At 35.7% G+C, this 21,706-nt stretch overlaps 3 protein-coding genes across 5 annotated transcripts in view; 2 read left to right on the top strand and 1 right to left on the bottom strand.

Moving 5' to 3' along the window:
• The window catches only part of LOC101746219 (uncharacterized), a 25,421-nt gene extending 13,986 nt beyond the window's left edge, over positions 1–11,435 (top strand). The window contains exons 4-7 of one of the 2 annotated variants that reach the window (XM_004933095.4): positions 8,372–8,605; positions 9,127–9,258; positions 10,550–10,722; positions 10,972–11,435. In XM_004933095.4, the coding sequence (XP_004933152.1) occupies positions 8,372–8,605; positions 9,127–9,258; positions 10,550–10,722; positions 10,972–11,056 (624 nt within the window). In that variant the 3' untranslated portion in view covers positions 11,057–11,435. Of the gene's footprint in view, positions 1–8,371; positions 8,606–9,126; positions 9,259–10,549; positions 10,723–10,924 lie in introns of both variants that reach the window. The other variant, XM_004933096.4, reaches the window with a different exon arrangement.
• On the bottom strand, positions 11,421–16,409 carry LOC101742131 (alpha-mannosidase 2). The gene is made up of 6 exons (XM_012696335.4): positions 16,290–16,409; positions 15,479–16,212; positions 15,304–15,396; positions 14,467–14,661; positions 14,270–14,381; positions 11,421–14,197 (listed from the first exon to the last, which is right to left on the bottom strand). Exons 1-6 carry the CDS (start codon positions 16,369–16,371, stop codon positions 11,535–11,537), a joined length of 3,879 nt encoding a protein of 1,292 aa, XP_012551789.3. The 5' UTR covers positions 16,372–16,409; the 3' UTR covers positions 11,421–11,534.
• LOC101741990 (SH2 domain-containing protein 3C) lies at positions 16,206–21,706 on the top strand. 2 transcript variants are annotated; one of them, XM_021352524.3, is made up of 7 exons: positions 16,206–17,413; positions 17,669–17,896; positions 18,474–19,471; positions 20,422–20,590; positions 20,665–20,842; positions 20,932–21,331; positions 21,407–21,706. In XM_021352524.3, the coding sequence occupies exons 1-6, from the start codon at positions 17,411–17,413 to the stop codon at positions 21,291–21,293; spliced, it is 1,938 nt and encodes a 645-aa protein (XP_021208199.1). In that variant the 5' UTR covers positions 16,206–17,410; the 3' UTR covers positions 21,294–21,331; positions 21,407–21,706. The 2 variants fall into 2 exon arrangements, with proteins under 2 accessions (XP_021208199.1, XP_062526146.1); XM_062670162.1 differs by having other exon boundaries at positions 20,932–21,706.

Genomic DNA, 21,706 nt, shown 5'->3' with positions numbered 1-21,706 from the left:
TTGTCGTCGATGTCGATGTTGTAGTCGTAGCGTAGGGTGGTGGTACCTACCCGTGCGGACTCACAAGAGGTCCTACCACCAGTAATTACGCAAATTGTAATTTTGCGGGTTTCATTTTTATTACACGATGCTATTCCTTCACCGTGGAAGTCAATCGTGAACATTTGTTGAGTACGTATTTCATTAGAAAAATTGGTGCCTGAAAACCCGCCTGAGATTCGAACACCGGTGCATCAAAAGCTTCTAACCGACGCAATTCGATTTGAAGATAAACTAGTTATACGTTGACTAAACATTTAACGGAATACATTAACACTGTTAAAAGTTTTACGAGCAAACTTTGTGAAGTGCAGAACAGTACGTAAATCAATATCCGTGATGGGCTTTTAGTGTGGGCGACGTCCAGCGATTTGATAACTGCATTCGTTGATTACCGAGCACGTAACCTTTCCCGTTTGCATCAGTGCTAAAAGTATTCCATAGCAAAAAAAAATAAAAACCTCTTTGTGAAAGTACTCTGTGTTGTTTTTTTACATTGGAATTTAAAATTAGAAGTGCTGTAGCGCTTTCTGGAAAATTCTACGATCTGTGTAGGGTTGCACTATTTACACATCTAAAGATAGAAATACATACGCAAATGTTTTTAGAAGGCCGTAATATGACGTGATCAGGACTGCCAGTTCCAAGATAGTGGAACAAAATAGAAAACTTGCTGACTTCGTTTGATCTTATGATCGATTCTTATATCTTTATACCGAAACACGCTTCATTAATAACATTACCTATTTATCAAATATCCTCTCATAGCTCTCATAAGAATTTAAAACTGCCAATAAGTTATATGCAGTTCATTTTCTTTAAGAAATTTAAGTTATTTTAATTTATGCCTAAAATGAAAATTCGGGACCTGATTTTGGTGTAAACAGGCTATCAACCCTATTGGGGTCAAGAACCGAGATCGACAATGTAACGCTACACTTCAGTCAATTTATCTCATTGCTTCAACACGTCATAGGTCTATCCGTGACCCGTAATTTTTGTGATTCTGGTATTAATTCGAGATAGCTTCGTTAGCAGACAACCTCTTTAGATGCGTGTTTAGTATAAATAGAAATATGTAATAAAGCTTAGACGATGAGCTTCCGGCCTTTTATTTTTTTAAATGTTTACAGGAATCTACAAATAAAATCAATGGTATAAATAGATAAACGATTTGAAAATCCATATGAAATATCGAAATATTAACGAATACATCACTAAGCGTATAACATTAAATATTAGGAACTTCACGTGAAGCGCAATATAGACAAGGAGTGCAGAATGTTCATTTTTTTTTAATTATGCAAAAAAATCATTAAATCCATCGATATATATCGATGATTAAATCAATAAAGAAAACATTACACACACTACCATGTATTTGACACAACACATATACGCACACATATACTCTGCGTTTATTGTCAAACTTTTGTTATTGTTAACAGTCTATGGTCAAATTGAGAATAGATTAATATTGTTTGTCTTTAATACCTACTATTTATCTATAGTGTAGTTTTGGCGAAATCTGTGATTATATTAAAGAAGTCTAATAGTGTTTGACAATAGAACCATAATAATGTTTATAAATAAAATTTCAATTAATTATAGTCGAATTTCGACTACTGACCACTAGTTTATTTTACATTTTTAAAACGTGTTTGACAGCGGTCACAGTTTCCAGTTCGTTTGCCATTATATTTTCCGTCCCATATAATCCGTTATATTTTAACCTGTAAAGTTATTAGTTGCTTGCTTGGCTACCAAAGTAATCTAGTAAAACGACGTAAACTATTCCATCATTCAAAATGATCAAAAAATATTTATTCATAAATAGCTTTCTTAGTTACTTATTAGCTAGCTTAATTACCTACTTATAAATAGCTTGTGAATATGCAAGGATTGTAATAACGTTATTTTCTATTTCTGATAAGCACAGTACGTCTTACGTCGTACATACTTACGTATGTACATACGTCACGGACGTCTTATTCAATATTTAATATACCTATGAGCATTTACCTGCAATTTCGTTCGGGTTGTTGAAGTCAAACCTTACTAATAGATTCCGCGAAGCACTGCTCTTGCTATGGTGTTAGCTAACTCTTTCAGGTTGAGCCACGTGAGCTCACCTACCAGCCATGGAGTAGCCGGAAAAGCCGCTTAGACTACAAGCGTATAGGTAAAAGACTATTTAAATCCCTCGGAAATAATGAGTATTTCTAAATGAAAGGTATTCTTTTTATTATCACTTTTTCGTTAGCTTGGTCTAAGATGTCAATCTATTTATTTAACGGAATCTTTATACTCGTACATAATAACTTTTATGAGCTACAAGATGTCTGAGTAACTTTAAAATTTTCACACGTATTGGAGACCGATGAGAATATAATATGTATTATTATAATATTTTTATTTGGTGAAGATAGCCAGGGTTAAAACAAATATGTCTATATATAATATATTCGCTTCGCTATTAAAGTGTGTGTTTTTTACCAGAAAGAGTAACTAAGATTGAAAGCGTAAAATATTATTATTATATATATTATTTTTACATGTTCAACGTAAGGATGGTGCTTAACTATTTCTGTGGAAAATTCATAATTTTTCTACTTTAGTCCAATTCGGTTTTATGCAATGCATTATGTATTCTCAGTACTGTTCTTTGAATGTGCTAATTAAGTCCTCGATATCGTTCGCGGCCGGCACAGAATCCTTTTTATACTATTAAAGGCTTTCAACCGTGAGGTTCCATGACAACAATTCAGTTATCGGAAAACGCGCTTAATATGATAAATTCACGAGCGCTTGAATTTAATTCTTTTCTCATTTAGAATTCAGTATATAATTGTCTAACTGAATTTTGTTTGTGAATCGAGACATGTGGCCTTTATCGGCTTAAATTTTCACACGAGTGGACGGTCCGCTTCAGGTTTTCAGGTTAACCCCAAACAACATTCTGCAAATCGCAGCGAACGTTTCCTATGCGGTCGGCGGAAAGAGGCGGGATAGTACAATTTCGAGATTTGCGGTTTAATTTTACAATTTGATGTCGCCGCTTCGCTACTAAGGCTATTTGTAATGTCAGGAATCCGATCATTAATATTTTTTATTCCAAAATGAGCATTCGTTCATCCTTGGAAATTGTCTCCTTTAAATTGGCATTTATGACATAGGTACTTATACTTAAAAATTACCAGAGAGGTCCTGGGTGCCCACGAGTCGGCTTTTCGATCAATTTAAAACCTAAATTAATGTTCAATAGTCTGAATGATTCGTTTCGATCGTGATGCAAATAATAAGAAGCAATCTTGCATTGATAGTGGTTCAATTGCACTAAATTAGTAATTGATTAGCTTCGTGTTCCGTTTTCAGCAAAGATCGCGCAAATATATTTGTAGGTATTGCTACCAATAAGTGTTAATTTAGTGCCACTTATCAGAATGGACTTTGTATGACCTATATTGAAGCAAAATAAGAACCGATCTGGGATCTCATATGACGATGTATACAATTCGTTTAAAACTATAATATGTTTTTAATGAAAAATTAATAAGCTCCGTGGTTTTCTTTCAGAATTTTAAATCCAGATCGTGAACCTTAGGAGAAAAGACATACGCGCTTCATTTATTTGAAGATTGTTATTTCTTGTTTTAGAACATGTTCTAGCTTCGCACGCTTTCACTTTTTCTGTTGCGAAGCTATCACGAGGTCCCATTTGAGTTTGGATAGTCGTTTTCCAATACAATTAAGACTCTAATTTAACGCTTTAAAATGCACCGGGATATGATACTTTACTTAGATTTTTTTGCACTTAGCTATTCAATTTATATTTTACTTTGTCCAAATTATTTTATTATTATTAAAGAGGCAGGTTAACTGATTTATTCAAACACGTTAAAGACTCTTAAGAAATGGTTAGAGCTGACAAACAGGGTATCAAACAAGACTTGAGGCTACCGCATTTTAGTAACAAAACAAGCGAATTTTTGTCAACATTAACATTGCTGACGAGGTCGGAGTGAACATACGCAAACATATTAATCTGAAACTTACTAGTGAGCTTATAAATATGCAAAATTCTAGGTATCCCAAGTGATGCCACTGAACCACAAGCTCTATACGCCTATTTTATATGTATCTATAGCTTGAAGTGGAATACGTAACCCAATTTCGAATAAATCACCTAGAAGACCAAGACATTTGTCGTGCACTTCTGAGAAGTCGAGCTTCGGGCTTGCAATAATGGCGTGCTCTGTGACACGAAGTGGGTACTTTGTCGCTATAGTGATAAATCAAAAGACAGGTCTGGGAGTTCCTGAGATGATGAAAATTCTCATTTTATTATTACTTTGTAAATTTGCCTACTGCACCAAAAAATACAAATAGAAGTGTAAGTTTAAAAAAAATAGATTGTCCAATAAAAACGTTTTGATTATTCAATTTTTTTTGTATGAAACTTCTTATTTAGATTTGAAATAGAACGGAAAGTAATTTACAATGAACAATTCAATGTTAATGTGTAATAATGGAGGGATTGCGTTCAGGTTTGAGCCCCGTGAGCTCACCTACTAGTTAAGGTTACGCTGATATAGCCTCTCAAGGCTCTCAGCTTAGGTAGAAAAAAAAGGGGTTTGTAGTTGAGCAGTCGTATGGTCTCCCAGCTCTTTCACGTATGAAAATCGAAACACAAGTCGGCTATTCGTTGTTCGTTCAATTTTTATTCGTCTAATTCTTAATAGAACTGAACTGAAACTTCAGAAAACCTTAGAGAAGGATTATTTTAACTTGTCGAATCTGTGACCGTAAACATAAGTATGCCTTTTCGTTTTTTAATTAGCACCAGAATAAGACTAGACCAGACCAAGACCAGAACAAGCATGTTCAGATCAGGAAGCTCATCTGATGGAAAATTACCACCGCATGAAAATAAGCAATGGATGGTGCATGATCGCACCATCACAAAAGACTTGTTTTAAGAACGACTTTTTTATTAGCGGTGGGTTGTCTGGTGAGCTCGCGTACCTATAGGTACTACCACCACTTTACCTATTTAGGCCACGAAGCAGCAATGCGTTTCGTCTTGAAGGGTGGTGCAAACGTTGTACTGTAGAGGCGAGCCTTAAAATTCACGTTTCAAGACGCGTGACGGCATTTACATTGTTGACATCTATGGGCTCCGGTAAACACTTAACATCAAGTGGACCGTGAGCTCATCCTTCCAGCTAAGCAACAGAAACAGAAAAATAATACACTTTACTTACCTATAGTCTCATTTCGAAATTACTCTATTTAGGATTATCAGCTTTTTTCTTCTAGCTACGTATTTATCTCGCAGGCTACTACCATGAACGCGAACAAAGCGGAACTCGCTGCAGTTGATTGTACTCGACATTAAATTGCATTTTCTTTCAGTACCGGTACGGCGTCAAGTTCCTTTGTAAGTTAATAGAATTTATACGAATTCCACGGCTTAAATGGTATTAAAAAATAGTATTTGTTGATATGTTTCATTATTTCCTATAATAAGAACAATAAACAAATTGTTTTACCATACTAGTTTCAGTACAATGCAGTTGATACATAAACTTATAGTTTCTTACATATATCATCCACGTTTTTTTTTTGTTATTGCTTAGATGGGTGGACGAGCTCACAGCCCACCTGGTTTTAAGTGGGTAAAAAACCATCTACAACGTAATTGCGCCACCCACCTTGAGATATGAGTTCTAAGGTCTCAGTATAGTTACAACAGCTGCCTTACCCTTCAAACCGAAACGTATTACTGCTTTACGGCAGAAATAGGCGGGGTGATGGTACCTACCGGTGCGGACTCACAAGTGGTCCTACTACCTTTAAGGCCACGTTAAGGCATCGTGATGTCAGTAGCACAGCTTAACACTAGGCGTGCCATAAGCTTGGCTACTGCAAGAAAGGATCAGCAGAGGTTCACTTACAGAAATACACTTTTATTTTATAGATCAGAATCAGTGTTACACATCCAAGAGCTAAATAGCATTCATAACAAACATACCTACATTCTTTTACCAAAACCTGTTTTGGTTTATTTGTTTTTAAAGCTATGCTATGTTTAAAGTGAATATTTAACGATAAGAATTGTTTTCGGTGTTCAATAACGAACTTTGGCTTTTATTTCTTATATGGATTCAGTTTTTTATTTATTTATTAACAGACCTTTAAATGTATTTTTGAAAAAGAATCGCATACGAACTACAAAGGACATAATGTTTTTGTAGCAATTTCGTTTCAAACCGGTTCCATTATACTTCGATTAGTTACCTTCAATCGATTCGTCCTTTATATTACTTTCTAGTAGGGTATAGCGTTCGTATGAGGGCTGATTCAAGGCCCAAGGAAAACAATGTTTTTTTTATTCCTTAGATGGGTGGAGGAGCTCACAGCCCACCTGGTGTTAAGTGGTTACTGGAGCCCATAGACATCTACAACGTAAATGCGCCACCCGCCCTGAGATATAAATTCTAAGGTTTCAAGTATAGTTACAACGGCTGCCCCGCCCTTCAAGCCGAAACGCATTACTGCTTCGCGGCGGAAATAGGCAGGGTGGTGGTACCTATCCGCGCAGACTCTCAAGAGGTCCTACCACCAGTAAAAAGTTGTCGTCGATGTTAGCCTAATGAGAAACCACTCTCTTACCTATTTCTGCCGCGAGACAGTCACGCGCTCTCGTTTGAAGAGTGGGATAGCAATATTACAACAAAACTGAAAATTCGACCTCAGACTTCAGTTTGGTAAAAGGTGAGTAGTGACAATAACGTTGTAATATCTATAAACTCTAGTAGGGACTACTAACGTTTCGACCGTGAACTCGTTCAAAAATCTACTGCAAACGCTTCTCACTTCACTTAAATCCAAGAAATTATAATGATTTCGGACACAATAATAACTAAAAGTATATATTTATATATAAAATAAATAAGTATCTTCATAATCTTGCCTAAAGGGACTCCTTTTAATAATATATTTTAGTTATTATAGTAATAGTATTATAAATAATTTTTTGGAACGAAGTTCCTTATGGGACGATGCGGGGGGGGGGGGTATCCTAACCGGGAAAAAACGTCCGTAACGTAAGATTTTTATTAGTAATGCACACAGTGTACGACTTAATTTTATAATAACGTACAAAAAATAACGTATTTTTTTATCATTTATTGACCACGATCTCAGAGTGTTCGTTTGGGCAATACCTACACTTACTCCTATGCAAACAACCATGAATGAAGTGTACCACAATAAGTTCGCACGTTACCGAATGACCGTGGGTTGTTGCAAAACCTCCAGTTTTATTTTTTTTATACCTCGAATAGAACTTAAAATTAATATTTTTATAATAAGGGATTCATTCCTAACTCCGTTTTTTTAAGGTTTTTAGTTTTAAGTTCATTGTTAGAATTGATTGTCTCATATATAGTTATAATATGTGTACTAAAATTCACATCCAAAACTTGTATTGTACTGATGTTTTTGGTATACACGCCTTGCAACGTTATTTAAAAGCCAGGCGACGAGCGGTTTGCCTCGTCGCGTATGACGTGGCGGCATGTCACTCTCTTCGGCCTAAATGAAAACTTATGACGATAAGTTACTTACGTGCAGTTTATAGTTTGTTTAATACAGTTTGATACCTGGGACAGTTGGCGGAGTGATGTTTTTGCTCGAATTAATCTAGCAATGTTGAAAAAATATGATATAATGTACAATATACCTTACACAATTTTTTCTCTGGAGGACGGCTACTCAATTTATACCCGATATTAATTCGTATATTACGATATATTTTTTTAACTATTGTATGCTCATGAAATTTGGTGACAATGTCATACATCATGATAATTATTCGACGGTTCGTTATAAGGCCCTCGAACGGTTACTAGCAAACTCATCAAACTATGGTTTTAATTAGATTTACCTTAGGAAACACCTACAATTCATAAAGAGTACGTTTTTGAGTTACCTATTCTATTTGTTTAATTATTTCAACTTTAGTGTTAATTCGTCAGCGATGTTACAAAATTGATAATTAAAGGCACATACGAGTATAACATTACGTATTAGGGAGTTTATGTGTTAAAATTGTAGTTGAAATATTCTTCGATAATATTTTCAATACAGAGCTACTGAAAGTTATATTGAAATGAATCATATTAGAAATGAATTTAAAATATATATAATATTTATTAGCCGCATTAAGATAACAGAGATGAATGTTTGTGGAATACAAGAGTATAAGCTGATGGATTAATAATTTATAGGCTAATGGATTAAACAAATAACAACCATTGTTATTCAGGTACATGATATAACTTTTGCTCCGGACACTTCGGTTGTACTCAAAGAGACGTTGCCAGTGTTGGAGCAAGCCGTGAGAGATGGAAAAGCTCGCTTCATTGGGATCGCTGACTATGATATCGACTTGATGAAGGAAGTAGTAGAGGAGTCGGAAGTCAAGATATCAACCATACTCTCTTATTCGAAGTCCACGCTCTTCGATAATCGCTTACAGAACTATATTAGCTTCTTCAAGGTAAGTTTCTAAGTGACAGCAATTCTCGAGGAGAACGGGAAATCGTTTGTTTGAAAATGATAAAAGTGTGATCTAGATAAATAACTAACTTAACTTTCGCGATCTGTGTACAAAAGTTCGAAATTACAGTGGTTAGAATGTAACCGGTATTGCAAGGTTAATAAAAGAAGTATGCAGTGCACAACATTTAGTTTTTTTTAAGTGACTGCTCGCTCTATTGTGGTATTTCCTATATATGTAGTATGATTCATATATTAATTATTTTACGTGATAATTTTTTTCGAGTAATAATGATAAAATTGACGCAAGAAATTAGTCTATTTGTAGGGAGATATGCGACAAAGGGAAGATCTTTCACCGAGCGGGTGATATTACTTGGTAAACCGACAGTCCGAATGTTGTTGTTCGGAACTTGTATACAAGCTTATCTTGAAAATGTCGTAAGCGAGATTCAGGCATCTGTGAAATCTTGCGTTGTACGATAGCTACCCGCCACATATTTAAATCCAAAACTGTTGCAGAGTAAGGGCGTTGGGGTTATTAATGCAGCTGCAACTGGAATGGGTCTGCTGACGAACAAAGGTCCCCAGCCATGGCATCCAGCCAGTGATGATATCAAGGCTATATGCAGACGGGCTTCTGATTACTGCAAGGTATTTTGGTGGTTGTTGGGACTCTTGTTTTCTAATTCATTGTTCGATCTTGTGCATGTCATTTGTGGACGCTCTAAGGGGAACAAGGTACGCTTCAAGAAAAAAGTTACCCAAAAAGAGAAATATGCTGGTAAAAAATAAAAAAAACTAGAGTGGGAAAAATCAAAATTGCATCAAAGAGTTTAGGAGTGAGTCAACTAACTTATCCTTTTCCCAGTCCCAAACTCATTAAGCATACTCCTATAATAGTAGTAATGATAAAAAAATTATATATCTTGAGATGCACAGACATCGACCGGGTAGACACCATATTGCCGCCATTTTGAAGTCTAAGTCTAAATGTTACGATAGAGGTTTGAATTTGAATTTGATTTTGCGAATTTGGGCGAATTTGGGCAATTTTTTTGGCAAATGTTTATTTAAAAGTAATTGGTGTCGGTTCTTAGTATTTAACGCCTGAATGCTGCACTGAACACTTCATTGAACTTCAATTTGCTTGTCCGTTCTAAGTACTTCGTAACCAAACATGAAAAGGGGATCCTTTAAAATAATCAATTAAGAGTAGCATTCGATTTACATATTTTTGTCTCTTTATTCTTACGAGTAAAATCAAGAATTAGTGAAATGTTTAAACGACTATATAGTATAAAATTCGCAATAAAACCTCAGAATATGGAACTTAACAGAAGTTTTTATGAAATTACGTAACAGGAATATATGTTGAATAATTTTTGGGACGTGTGAATTTTAAGTTATTCGACATAAAAGGAACGCTGCTAAATTAATAACTTTTTCTAATTTTTTCCGTGAATACAGACAACTTTAATGGTTATCATTATCTATCTATCTATCACCTATTTTCGGTAGGCAGTGGCTTGGCTCTGCCCCTGACATTGCTAAAGTCCATAGGCGACAACATAGTACAAAACAAAGGAGTAGCCATTGTGTCACTAAAGAAATTCAGAGAACAAATGCACAAAAACAAATGTCTTTTCGACATAATATATAGGTACTATGACTGCCTTCGATGACTCATTTGTTTCTATCGATAATGGCGTTGCCCCCGCGCAACATGCTCACCGCCCTAGCCCGGCTGTGTTTTATGACCCAAACTGCAGCGACAAAATAACTCTACTATAGAGATGAATTTGATGCAGAATATATGTATAATATAAAATAATACATGATATCAAAATTTTCGCTCTTATAATTTATAAAATAAATAAAACTCTAAAGAAATAACCAATCAATTTCTCAGATCTCTTTTATTAAATGTGTAATATCTTTATAGGAACGTAAGGTGGAACTGGCTCGCTTGGCGACCTGGTTTACATTGAACCAGCCTGGAATAGACACAAACATTTGTGGTTTCTTCAACCTGGATCAACTGTACGACACTGTCGAGGTTATGGATACAGGACTCTCTGAGCACGAGTCTAGGATCCTGAGTCAAGTGCAAGCGAGGTCGGTAAACTACGATATTAGGACCCCTTTCATAATATTCCGGTTATGGCCAACTTGATGAAATAGTCTTGTTTTAGATTTAAAACAATGAATATTTTATTATCTGGTTTTTTTGACCGTGTAGCTGTGAAATGGGTTCTAAAATTAAATCATTTCGCTTAACCGACGGTTCCGTGTGACCATTTATTTCATATTGTTCTAGCATAACGACGCTTGAATAAAATTGAAACGACAATTTAAAAATTACAGGTTCTTCGACAAAGATACATTACATTGGGACAACGTCGAGCTGCCGTTGTATAAAAACAAACTTAATGAATTATCAAAGAAATGATTTTCCTTATGTGTTGTTTAGATATTTTGTTTGTATCTTTTTTGATTTTTAATTTTAACAATAGCTTATATTCCACCTTATTATTTAGAATTGTATGCTTAGTGCTTTGAATATTTAAAAATACTGAATGTGTGAAAAACCTACGTATTTTGAAATTTGAAAATAAATTGCTTGATTCTTATGTAATAGCTATTAATAGATTGTTTCCCTATAGACCTATGAATTGCTAAAAAATTCAGTAACAAACACTTATATTACGTGAATGACATTAATGCACTTTAAGATCTGTCTCAGAGTTTTAGAAATGTAGAAGTAGTACTTAATTGAACTTACTAGGAACGTTCTTTAAATTACATAAAATAAATGTGATTCCAACCAATGTTTATTTTTTTTCATTTACAATATTTTACTTTATACTAAACGGATTAATATTTGCATACTAGTTAATAAGTTATAATAACAATTCTACTATTTAATATTAAAAATATATTCGCAACGTCACCAACTCCATAGGAAGGAAGTTAGCGAGTGTGTAGTGAAGTAAGGGCATTCCTTCACTGGTTCCAACTAAATTTGTTTTATAAACAGCTTTCACGTTACGCAGAATTTTATCGACGGAAAATCTGCTATCACCATTACAATTTGACGGAGCTATGTTCTCGATTCGACAAGAAGAACTTTGTCGATGCAGTGTCAGTAATGCGGTGTTAATAGTATGATGTTGCGAAACACTCGGATGCAAAATAACCCTGTAATTGATTACGGTGACGTCACAAGGGAAAGACGTTTTAATAAGTGGTAAAAAACCATAATAACTCAGGTACGTATTGTTTTTATCGATAAAAAATAGATCTAGAACATTGTTTAGAGAATTCGAAAGGTACAAAGCTGTAGAACTAGGTAGGTTCAACAGCTTCACGTTTGGCGGTTGATTATACGGAGCATCATTGAGGCCTTCGAGAATCACAAAATGCCGCTGGTAAGTCGCGCTGTTATCTGCCAGTCCTTCGTTGGTACCTCGGCCATCATCAAAAAGCACACGGCGGTCTAACATGATGACTAACTGACCTTCTTGTAATGCCGTTACTCCTTGTGCATGATCGGTGACAACAGTCAATCGGCTTCTACGGTCTTGTAAGTACGCCAAACTTGTCATAGGATACATGTTCGACTCCACGCGCCTACTAATATTCAAAGCACGTGCTGTGTACTGGAAGCCGTTATTATCAGTGAATATCTGAGGAGGATTGCCGTTGGATATATCGGTTTGTATTGTTAAAAATAATTCTAATTCTCTATTGTTTGGGGATACATCGTAGTCGATTTTGCTTTCAACGTACATCGCTTTGGACAGAGCACTTCCAACCAGATTAAAGATTTTTGTCTTGTGTGCTAGAAAACGTCCAAAAATAGAATTCAGCTCCGTAGTAATTTGTCCTGTTATAATCAAAACGATCTTCTTTTTAATGCCGATTCTATACGGCATCAAAACATCATGTAAAGGTTTTGAAACATTCGTGTTAAACAAAAACATCCCAGAATTTAAATTTGAGCCCCTGAACGCACCGTAGTCTAATATAATATTTTTTTCAATATTCGTTTCTTTTTCAAATACAGTCTTCAAGAAGCCAGTGATTTCATCAAAAGTGAGCCTTTGTTTATGGTTCTCCAATTGTATGTCACCTGTTTGTAAAGGTTGAACGCTGAATGGAAATATTGTGGGCTCACTAGGAATATTTTCAACAACACAAGCAGAACAATATAAAACAGCTGCATTTAATGTTCCGTCGTATGTTTCTTTAATTTGAAATAGTTCCAGCGTCATTGGAGGCACAATTACCGCAAATACAATCTTGAAAAATCTTTTAGAAATTCTTATTACGTTTTCCGATGAATATTTCCAAACCGGATTGATTTGAATAGTTACGTCTTTTTTCGAATGGTCTACAACTCTTATAGTAGAATACCTTGTGAGTAATTCTACTATTTCAGTTCTTTCGTGGTTCATCGAATTGAAGATATAAATTTGATCTCCAGGCGAAACAGTTTTAAATATTGACATAAACTCGCCATCTCTAAATACGTATTTTTGAAGATACGATTTTGTTTCTCCAGACTTCGTGCTTAGAAAACTAACAGATATCTCTTGGATGAACCAGCAGTCTTTTACTGTTGTCAGAATGAGGTGATGAACGTATTTAATTTTATTAGCCGTTAGTGTACCGGTTTGTATATTTCGATCCATTAATCGGGCGACGTTCTCTCGCGCTTTTATCAAACGTTCAATAATGTTTGACGTGTCATATTCTCGGAAAACATTTAAGTTAACAGCAAAAGAAAACAACATTTCCGTTGTACGTAAAGTCGACTGCAAGCGTCGCAGCAAAATCTTTGTATACGGTCTCGTAGTGTAAAAGCCCGTCCAATAAGCGGGACTACCCGAGCTCAAGTCAGCAAAGTTGAGAAAATCTCCTTGCAGTGATGGAAAAGAGTGGACTTCTTTGAATATGCTGCGAAAATAGTCTTTGGGCGTGCCAAACACAATAGTCGCTTTGTAAATTTCACGATTGTAATTAACAAAATCTGCCAGTTTCTGATAATTGTTATACTGATAGTCAAACTCGGTTTGTGATTCATATCGAAAGTATCCACCAAGTGGCGCGATAATTACGTTATGAGATGTAAGCGTCCCTGTTTTAGAATACTGTTCTAGTAACAACTCCGCTTTTTCTTTAACATTGTATGGATTTATATCGATGTTCTTGTTTACGTTTGCGAAATTAAATTCATTCTCACAAATCGCTTTATTAGGACCGCATGCCTTGAAGCCGGCTGAATTAAATGGTAAATAATGCGTGAGGACCGAATTTTTTCCATATTTTTCATTGCCCATTTTGAAAAGAGCATCGTTCAGAGGACTACCTGTGTTTTTATCTGTGTCCCAATTTTGTTGCCATACAAAATTGCTAATTTGATATTCGGCAAAGTACTGTTCCCAGGCATAGTGAAGGTTTGTTATAACTATCTGAGAAATGTCTGAAGCCGACAAAATATATGGAAAAGTTGGGCTATGAGTAACGGTATTAGTCATCCATCCGACTTTTGGTGAATAATTGAGATGATATTTTAACCATTGATGACCTGTTCATGAAAGAAATGCTTGTTAATATGATACATTTTCAAATATTCGAATTAAAATCGAAGTTGTATCACCTTCTATAAACTGGTGCAATAGCCCGAACAAATGAGTTGTCGCTTCATCTGTTTCCACCCATCCTCCTGTGGTAATTTCTAGTCTTCCCGATTTGACTAATTTACGAAAAGCCTATTGAAACGAAAACGTAACTAAGAAAAGGTTAAATACGTACATATGTATATAGGTATGTTGAGCATTGTTATTAATTTCTTACCGATCTACTTTTATGCGAAGTTGTCATCCACCAACGACTTAAATGGGAAATTTCATTCCAAGCAAAAGTGAGATTACTATAAAATTGTAATTTTTTCACTATGTTTGAGATTATTTTGTTCACTGAATCATCAAAATACTGCTTGAATGTTTTTTTCCAAATTGTATCAACGTGCGTCCTTGGGACTAGTATAACCTGTCGAAATTATTACATAATATTAAGTTTCTCATTAATTCATCATTTTTAATTGTAAACATACAGCATGCGAACTTTGGTGAGAACTTTCTTAGAGCAGAAACTATTACCCTAACAACTCACAAAATGACGGAAGAGTGACCGTCTCGCCTGTTTTTGCCGCTATGGGACAGCTTTACTGGTGGTAGGACCTCTTGGGAGTCCGCACGGGTAGGTACCACCACCCCGCCTATTTCCGCCGTGAAGCAGTAATGCGTTTCGGTTCGAAGGGTGGGGTAGCCGTTGTAACTATACTGAGATCTTAGAACTTATATCTCGAGGTGGGTGGCGCATTTACGTTGTGGATGTCTATGGGCTCCAGTTAACACTCAACACCAGGTGGGCTGTGAGCTCGTCCATCCATCTAAGCAATAAAAAAAAAACTGTTTAGCAATATTTTTCTGAAACCGCAATGTCACGCGAAAACAGGTGACACGAGACACGCCACTCGTGTTTTTTCGAGATCATTAGATTCCGTATTGCGTGAAAAACTTTTCAAAATTTATAATTTCGAATTTTGTGCTATAGAATTCAATATCACCATATCCATCTCCATCGACTATATTTTTTAAGCAATTGTCTATTTACATTACAACCACTTACTTTTAGTGACGGCCATTTTGGATTACGCATTAAGGATTCATAACGGCTTTCGAAAATATGATTCCAGTAGGTTTTTTTTGTCATCCATTTTGGCTGCAATCATTTGGAAACAATTTAATATAGGTATTGCTAATAAAAACTTGGTTACATTTTAACTATAGAGAACGGAACCTACCTCAATTTCGAATTCCAGAAATTTTTGTTGTGCATCTATGTCAGTATTTGTTTCTCTCACTAAATGGCAAACGTACGGATTAGTCGTTGCGTTATAAATATAGCTCGATTTGATAGGTATTCGTTCTATCAAAAAATCTCTATCAGTATCTGCATCCATTTCTGTATTAAATGGTACATTAGCGTCTGCAGTGAGGCCAGGAGAAACATCGGTATCCAATTTATGTACGAAAATTTTTTGTACTAAAAACTCAGTTTCGTTGTGATATTGTACGTTTTCTGGAATTATTATTGTATTTGCTATATCATTTGATTGGATACCATTTTTTTCGTTAGACGTCTCATGTTCTTCAATAGAAGGGAAAAACTTTGAAGCTGATTTGTCCAAATTTGATTCGTTTTTTTGGTCTGGTGTGTTGTTAACACTTGGTTGTGGGAGAGTTTTGTTATAAAGCGTATTCCGTGCTTGTCGAACGTCGTTGTGGAAAAGACTTTCGCTTTTTCCAATGTTCATTCTAGTTCCGGACTTGCTTCTGCCACTTTCCACTCCAGACAGAATAGTTGATATCTTTGGTCGTATTTTTTTATGTAACATCGCGTTCATTTGAATGTAAGCCGGGAATGCGTCGTGCTCGTTTATTTTAAATGAAGAATTTTTCCATAAAATCTGTGACGAACTATCACTGAAAGGCCTGTGAACCATTTTCGAGTGGTCTCGAACAATCTTGCGTAAAGCTAGAAACATTTGAAGTTCATATAATTTACGTTTAAGATACTAATTCCACTAAGTCGGTGACGAAATAATGACTTACTTTTTTCATAACCGAAGATCTGAATTTGTAAGCTCAATATTATTGTAAAAACAAGGTAATGCTGTTTGAAACAACGGATCATGATTGAGGTCGACGAAGAACTGGAAAACGCTGTCAATTGAATGTGGATTGTTTGAAAACTACACCAAAATGTTGTTTCCTTTTGTGTCACCATTTCAATTGTAGGCATTGTATTATGGATGTAGCAAGTAATAGTCACCGGTGTTTGCTTGAAAATATATTGCCATGTCAATTGAATGAAAATTATTTTTCTTAGCAAATATAAGTGTCATCTATGATATAGTTAATAACGTAATCAAGTTTATGTATTGATACTACTAAAAGCATGAGCTGAGTGCTCGAAATTTCAGGACGTGAATATCAGAAGCTATCTAAGAGGCGATTTTGTCGTACTCCCACTAATTTGTCAAAGCAATTAATCTTCTGTAGTTGTAATCAGAAACCACATGTGTTATACTAGTTAGATTTCCTAGAAATTATAGGACCTTCAGTAATTAGAACTAAGCCGTTGTCGGGAAACTAGATTTTTATGATTTATAGTATGTTTATGTGTTTACAAACTCTAATTTTATATTGCCGGCGTACAATTTTCGTATATGAGCCCAATATGTTTACATTGAGAGAACGATATATTGGTGCATTGTTCAATAATTGAGAATGAATGTAGTTTATGAATAATAGATATCTACAATTTGAATAATATGGACGTCATCCGTTGTAAAGTGATTATCAAGTCAAACAGGATTGTGATTTTAAAATAGTTCGTCTTAAGCGAAGCCACGTTTCAAAAGGTCAGATTTAAAGCAGACTCTAATATTAAGTCAGGCTCATGTTTTAAATTTAGTGCCAAAAATCTAGTTTCCTTTCAAGATCCACTATTTGGAAATCGCCGAGCATAGTATAATAGCGCACGCGTATAAATAAAATGCGAAGCTAGCCAACAACACCCTTGCCAACATTCTAATAAAATTGGGGTGTATTCGTATTATTGATCTCCAACAAAGACCGATTCCCCTTAGGTACCGGCGCTCCCAGCTGTGTAGATTTTATATTTTTTGAAAAATAATTGCAGTGACACAGTATATCAGTTACTTAAAATTATGGTAAGTAGAACGGGATAAGTAATTGCTTTTTCTATATGTTTATTATGAAGTAATGTTTGTTTATTTGATTAATCTTAGCCAGAAACATTGCTTCCCGCGGTTTCCTAAGTTACGATAAGAACAATTAATCAAATATGTACGATCTTAATACTGTTTGTTGACAAAACAACTAAGCACATACTGATATTTATTAGTTATGTGTTCTTTTTCTATCAAATGCAAGTATAAAGTGTGTATTTATTTTGATTTTCTAAGGATTCTTGCGCCATGAGTACGTCTGGTCTCTTAGAATGGGAGTTTTCTTTGCCGGCTGATCAAATAATTTCCCATGGATGGTACCACGGAGCGTTGAGCCGGACCGCTGCCGAGAGCTTGTTGCAGAAAGACAGGGAGTTCCTGGTGAGGGATTCGTCATCGCAACCGGATAACTATGTGCTGAGCTGCCGTTCTAATGGACAGCATTTACATTTCGTCATACAACGAGTAAGTAATTTTGAATCTTCATCGTGGCCTAAAGAATAAAACGCTCGGTGTATTGAGCGATGACTAGTGATGACTAGCAATTATGCTGTAATTAGTTGTAGTTCTATTTTTTTGGGTTCGATTTTTCTGGATTTTCCCTAGGTTTTTCGTTCAATGTCGATTATCGAATTTAACACCAGCACAGTCGCATCGCTCAATACACCGAGCGTTTTGCCCCATCGGGCATTACCCGAAATACGGAGCTGGTCGGACATGGCCCGCGCTGGTAGGTACTACGATTCTACCTATTTCTGCAAAAAAGCAGTGATGCGTTCCGATTTAAAGAATGGATCAGAAGACCCAACTTTGATAGTGGATAAAACAGTGATATTTGTGGGGTCTGGTAACCACTTAACACCAAGTGGATCGTAGTCTTTCATGTAGATAATTTATACAATAAAAAAAATAGATGAAAAGACGTCAATAAAAGTGTTTTTTTTTTCATAATATTTAATTTATTTTTATTAGCGTTAATACCTAGGTATTAAGGACCAAATACTGAATTACTAGGTGTATTCAAGATTAATTTTCGTTTCAGATCGTTGTTCACCCAGAAACTGTTTACGAGAGATACCAATACCAATTCGAAGATGAAGCTTATGATACTGTTGCCGATCTCATTACTTCATACGTTGGTTCAGGGAAACCCATATCTGCCGCTTCTGGCGCCAGAATACAGTATCCAGCCAACCGAATGATGCCGCTGACTAATTATATACAAGGCGACGACATTAATTCCGTAATTTCACCGGTAGGCGACGGAGCGCTTTACGGTAACTCTTATAGTCTGTACAGTCATTTCGCTGCGAAACCTGGAATGCAATTGCGAGTGCCTTTTAAGAAACAACGTTCACATTCTCTGACTCCTATAGATATAGGACAGCACGTCGCTCAAGGCAAAAGCGCTAGCGCCGATGGCGTCATACTAAACCAAACAAATAAACACACCAAGACACTCTCCGGTGATTCCAACTCTAGCTCCGGTACATGGGATACCAACTTGCCTACAAGTCCACCAGCCAAGCCCGCTAGATATGACGGTCCAAAGGCTGATGATCGAAGACTCGAACTCCAACGAATCTACCAAGTATCGGGGTCCGATTCAGGAAACGGATCCGGAGACTCTACTCAAAGTTCTGCTCATGGAGATCCAAATAAATCAAGAATCGATTCAGATTACAACTTGATTACACCCACCAATAAACAGCAATTCGACTATGATCTTACTGAAGCAAAACTACTTCAATCGGACAACTTGGACTATGTTGTGGAATCAAGGATAAATTTGGGAAGTTTTCAATCCATGATAATACCTACGGGTCTTACGAAGCCACTAGAATCTGAAACTTTGCACGCAATCAAACTACTCTTGAGAACATCCGGACCCCGCATCCTAGCAATTCATTTGACGAAAGTCGATTTGTACTTTTTATTCGATGATGCTATTCAAATTGAGGGGTTAGATAAAACTGCGTCTGGTTTGGAACTATGTTTTTTACCGCAAGGACGACCATTGCGAATGGACGTGATTGAAAGGTAAGACGTGATAAGACTAGTCTTGCCATAAATACTGTTACAAGGAAAACATCGTTTATTTTCTATTACCTACATGAAATATTGAGTACTGAGTTATTTTATATATTAATATAACAGCATTCGCAAATAACTCTAAACTCATTCAAAATTATCTCTAGTGTCCTTAAAACAATCCTTCAAATGTCGTGGTCAATTATCAATTGGAACACACTTTTTCATAATAGAAAAATATGCAATAATCTTATGGATTTTCAAGGGCATCCAAATTATTTTGAGATTTGAAACATGATATACTATCTCAAAGAGTCCATAAAAGATGATCAAGTGGAAATAGGAACGAGTGCGCTTAATGCGAGTTTTTAAACTTCTCGATCGTGTAAAAGTTAACTCTAAAAAGAAAAGTGCGATGGAGTTGGAACGTTTGCCTACGTTTGCCGCTAGAGACGCTGTTTCAACTCCATACAAATTTGAGTTAACTTTTACGTGATAGAGAAGTTAAGAAACTCGCACTAAGCACACAGACAACGGTTAGTTTTCAATTTTCATTGAGTCAGAAATGTTCATTTCCAACCAACCACTAGTGGGTGAATCGAGTTTTATGCCCTGGTTCTAACTTTTATTAAATGGGCCATTCTAGGTTCTGAAAAATGGTGTTGTTGAGAGGTATAGCCTACTCCTCAAGAATTGTATCTTGTACCAGGTGTTTCTAACTAATTCAATAAGTTTTTCACAAAATGTTATCCATTCGTCTATAAATCCAACACTGAAGCTGGATAATGCCCACGTTGTATCTTACTGATCAATTAAGAAGCTACTCGAAATTTAGAAATATTATTTTTATTTTGTTGTAACAGAATTTATAGCCACACTGTGTATGTAACTTAAGATGTTATAATCAAAAAGTTTAATTGTTTCGGTGCTTACATTTATATTGATTGTTCTATTTTCAGAATTGAGACCTTTCGACTCCTCATTGCTGTAACTGTATTGACATGTCAAACAGATCGGCAGCGCGCAGACACACTAAATGATTGGATCGTACTGGCTATTGAAACGAAAACTGCTTTAGGCAATCTGTATGGATTTTCAGCTATAATGTTCGGACTGTGTATGCCTCAGGTAGACATTTTACGAGTACACACAAGTAGAAAGATTTAACAATAAAAAAACTGAATGTTGATTCAATGTTTTAGGTGGAATGTTTAGAGAACGCTTGGAATATTCTGAGAAGAATTTACACTGATAACGCATTTATGTTTGAAGCCAAGCTACGACCTAGTTTCAAAAGTATGAACGAGGGGACTAATCCTTTACCTCCGAATACGACTACCCCATACATACTCCCTCCAGTTCTATGCTTCCATTTGTTTGGTAAATAGATGATGTTTAATGTGATATTGAAACTTGGGGAATATATTTGAGAGTAGATATTGATGTCTGACATTAAATTACTGTTTTAGATGGCGATGGCGGTTCGTTGATTCAACAGGACGACACGTTTCCAGGAAGTTTGATGAACAGTATTGAATTCGATTTCAATGCGACTGCCGCGCATCTCGAAGCCGCCCGACAATTTCCTAGTCAAATAGATATGTTCAAACGGAACTCTAGGACTGTCGTACAAGAAATGTCTTCTTTGGGACCCACTTTAGATCCTAGATTATTGGAACTTTTCCGGACCGAGTTTCATATTAATTTTTTATGGGGTGAAAGAGGAGCTCTCACAACTCCGAATCAAAGATTCGCGAGGCTCACCGACATCCTGACTGCGATGGCCAACAAGCTGGCCAGCCAACCATCTGGAGTTGATGATATTGTGTAATTTTGGATATAACGTTTTGCAACACTACGACTTCCTCTGTAAGATTGTGACCATATCAACGATATTCATTTAAGTGCGACATTATATTTGACGAATCTTTTTTTTTTGTTTAGCTGGTGCAGCTATAGCTGTTGTGGAATTTAGCGAAGCCGAAAAAAATCTTTTTATACATGTTTAAGCTATAATACATTTTATAAAATAATGTGAAGGAATTGTAACTTTAAACAAATAACTGCCAATGTAACATTTAAAGTGCAAATTTTAGGCAAGCTAGATGTCATGTAATATTTAAAACTAGTTTATAAACTGTATGTTAAACAAGTAGCTGTAATTTTAGTTTCAACTTTAGCTAATACGTATTTATCTTTGTTATACATTTATAAAATTATCGTAATAAATGCAATATTATTGTA

This window comes from Bombyx mori, chromosome 1 (assembly GCF_030269925.1).
Source record: "Bombyx mori chromosome 1, ASM3026992v2".
Taxonomy (NCBI): Eukaryota; Metazoa; Arthropoda; class Insecta; order Lepidoptera; family Bombycidae; genus Bombyx; species Bombyx mori.
The sequence above is the reverse complement of the archived record's forward strand: the minus strand, read 5'-3'. Positions and strand labels throughout refer to the sequence as shown.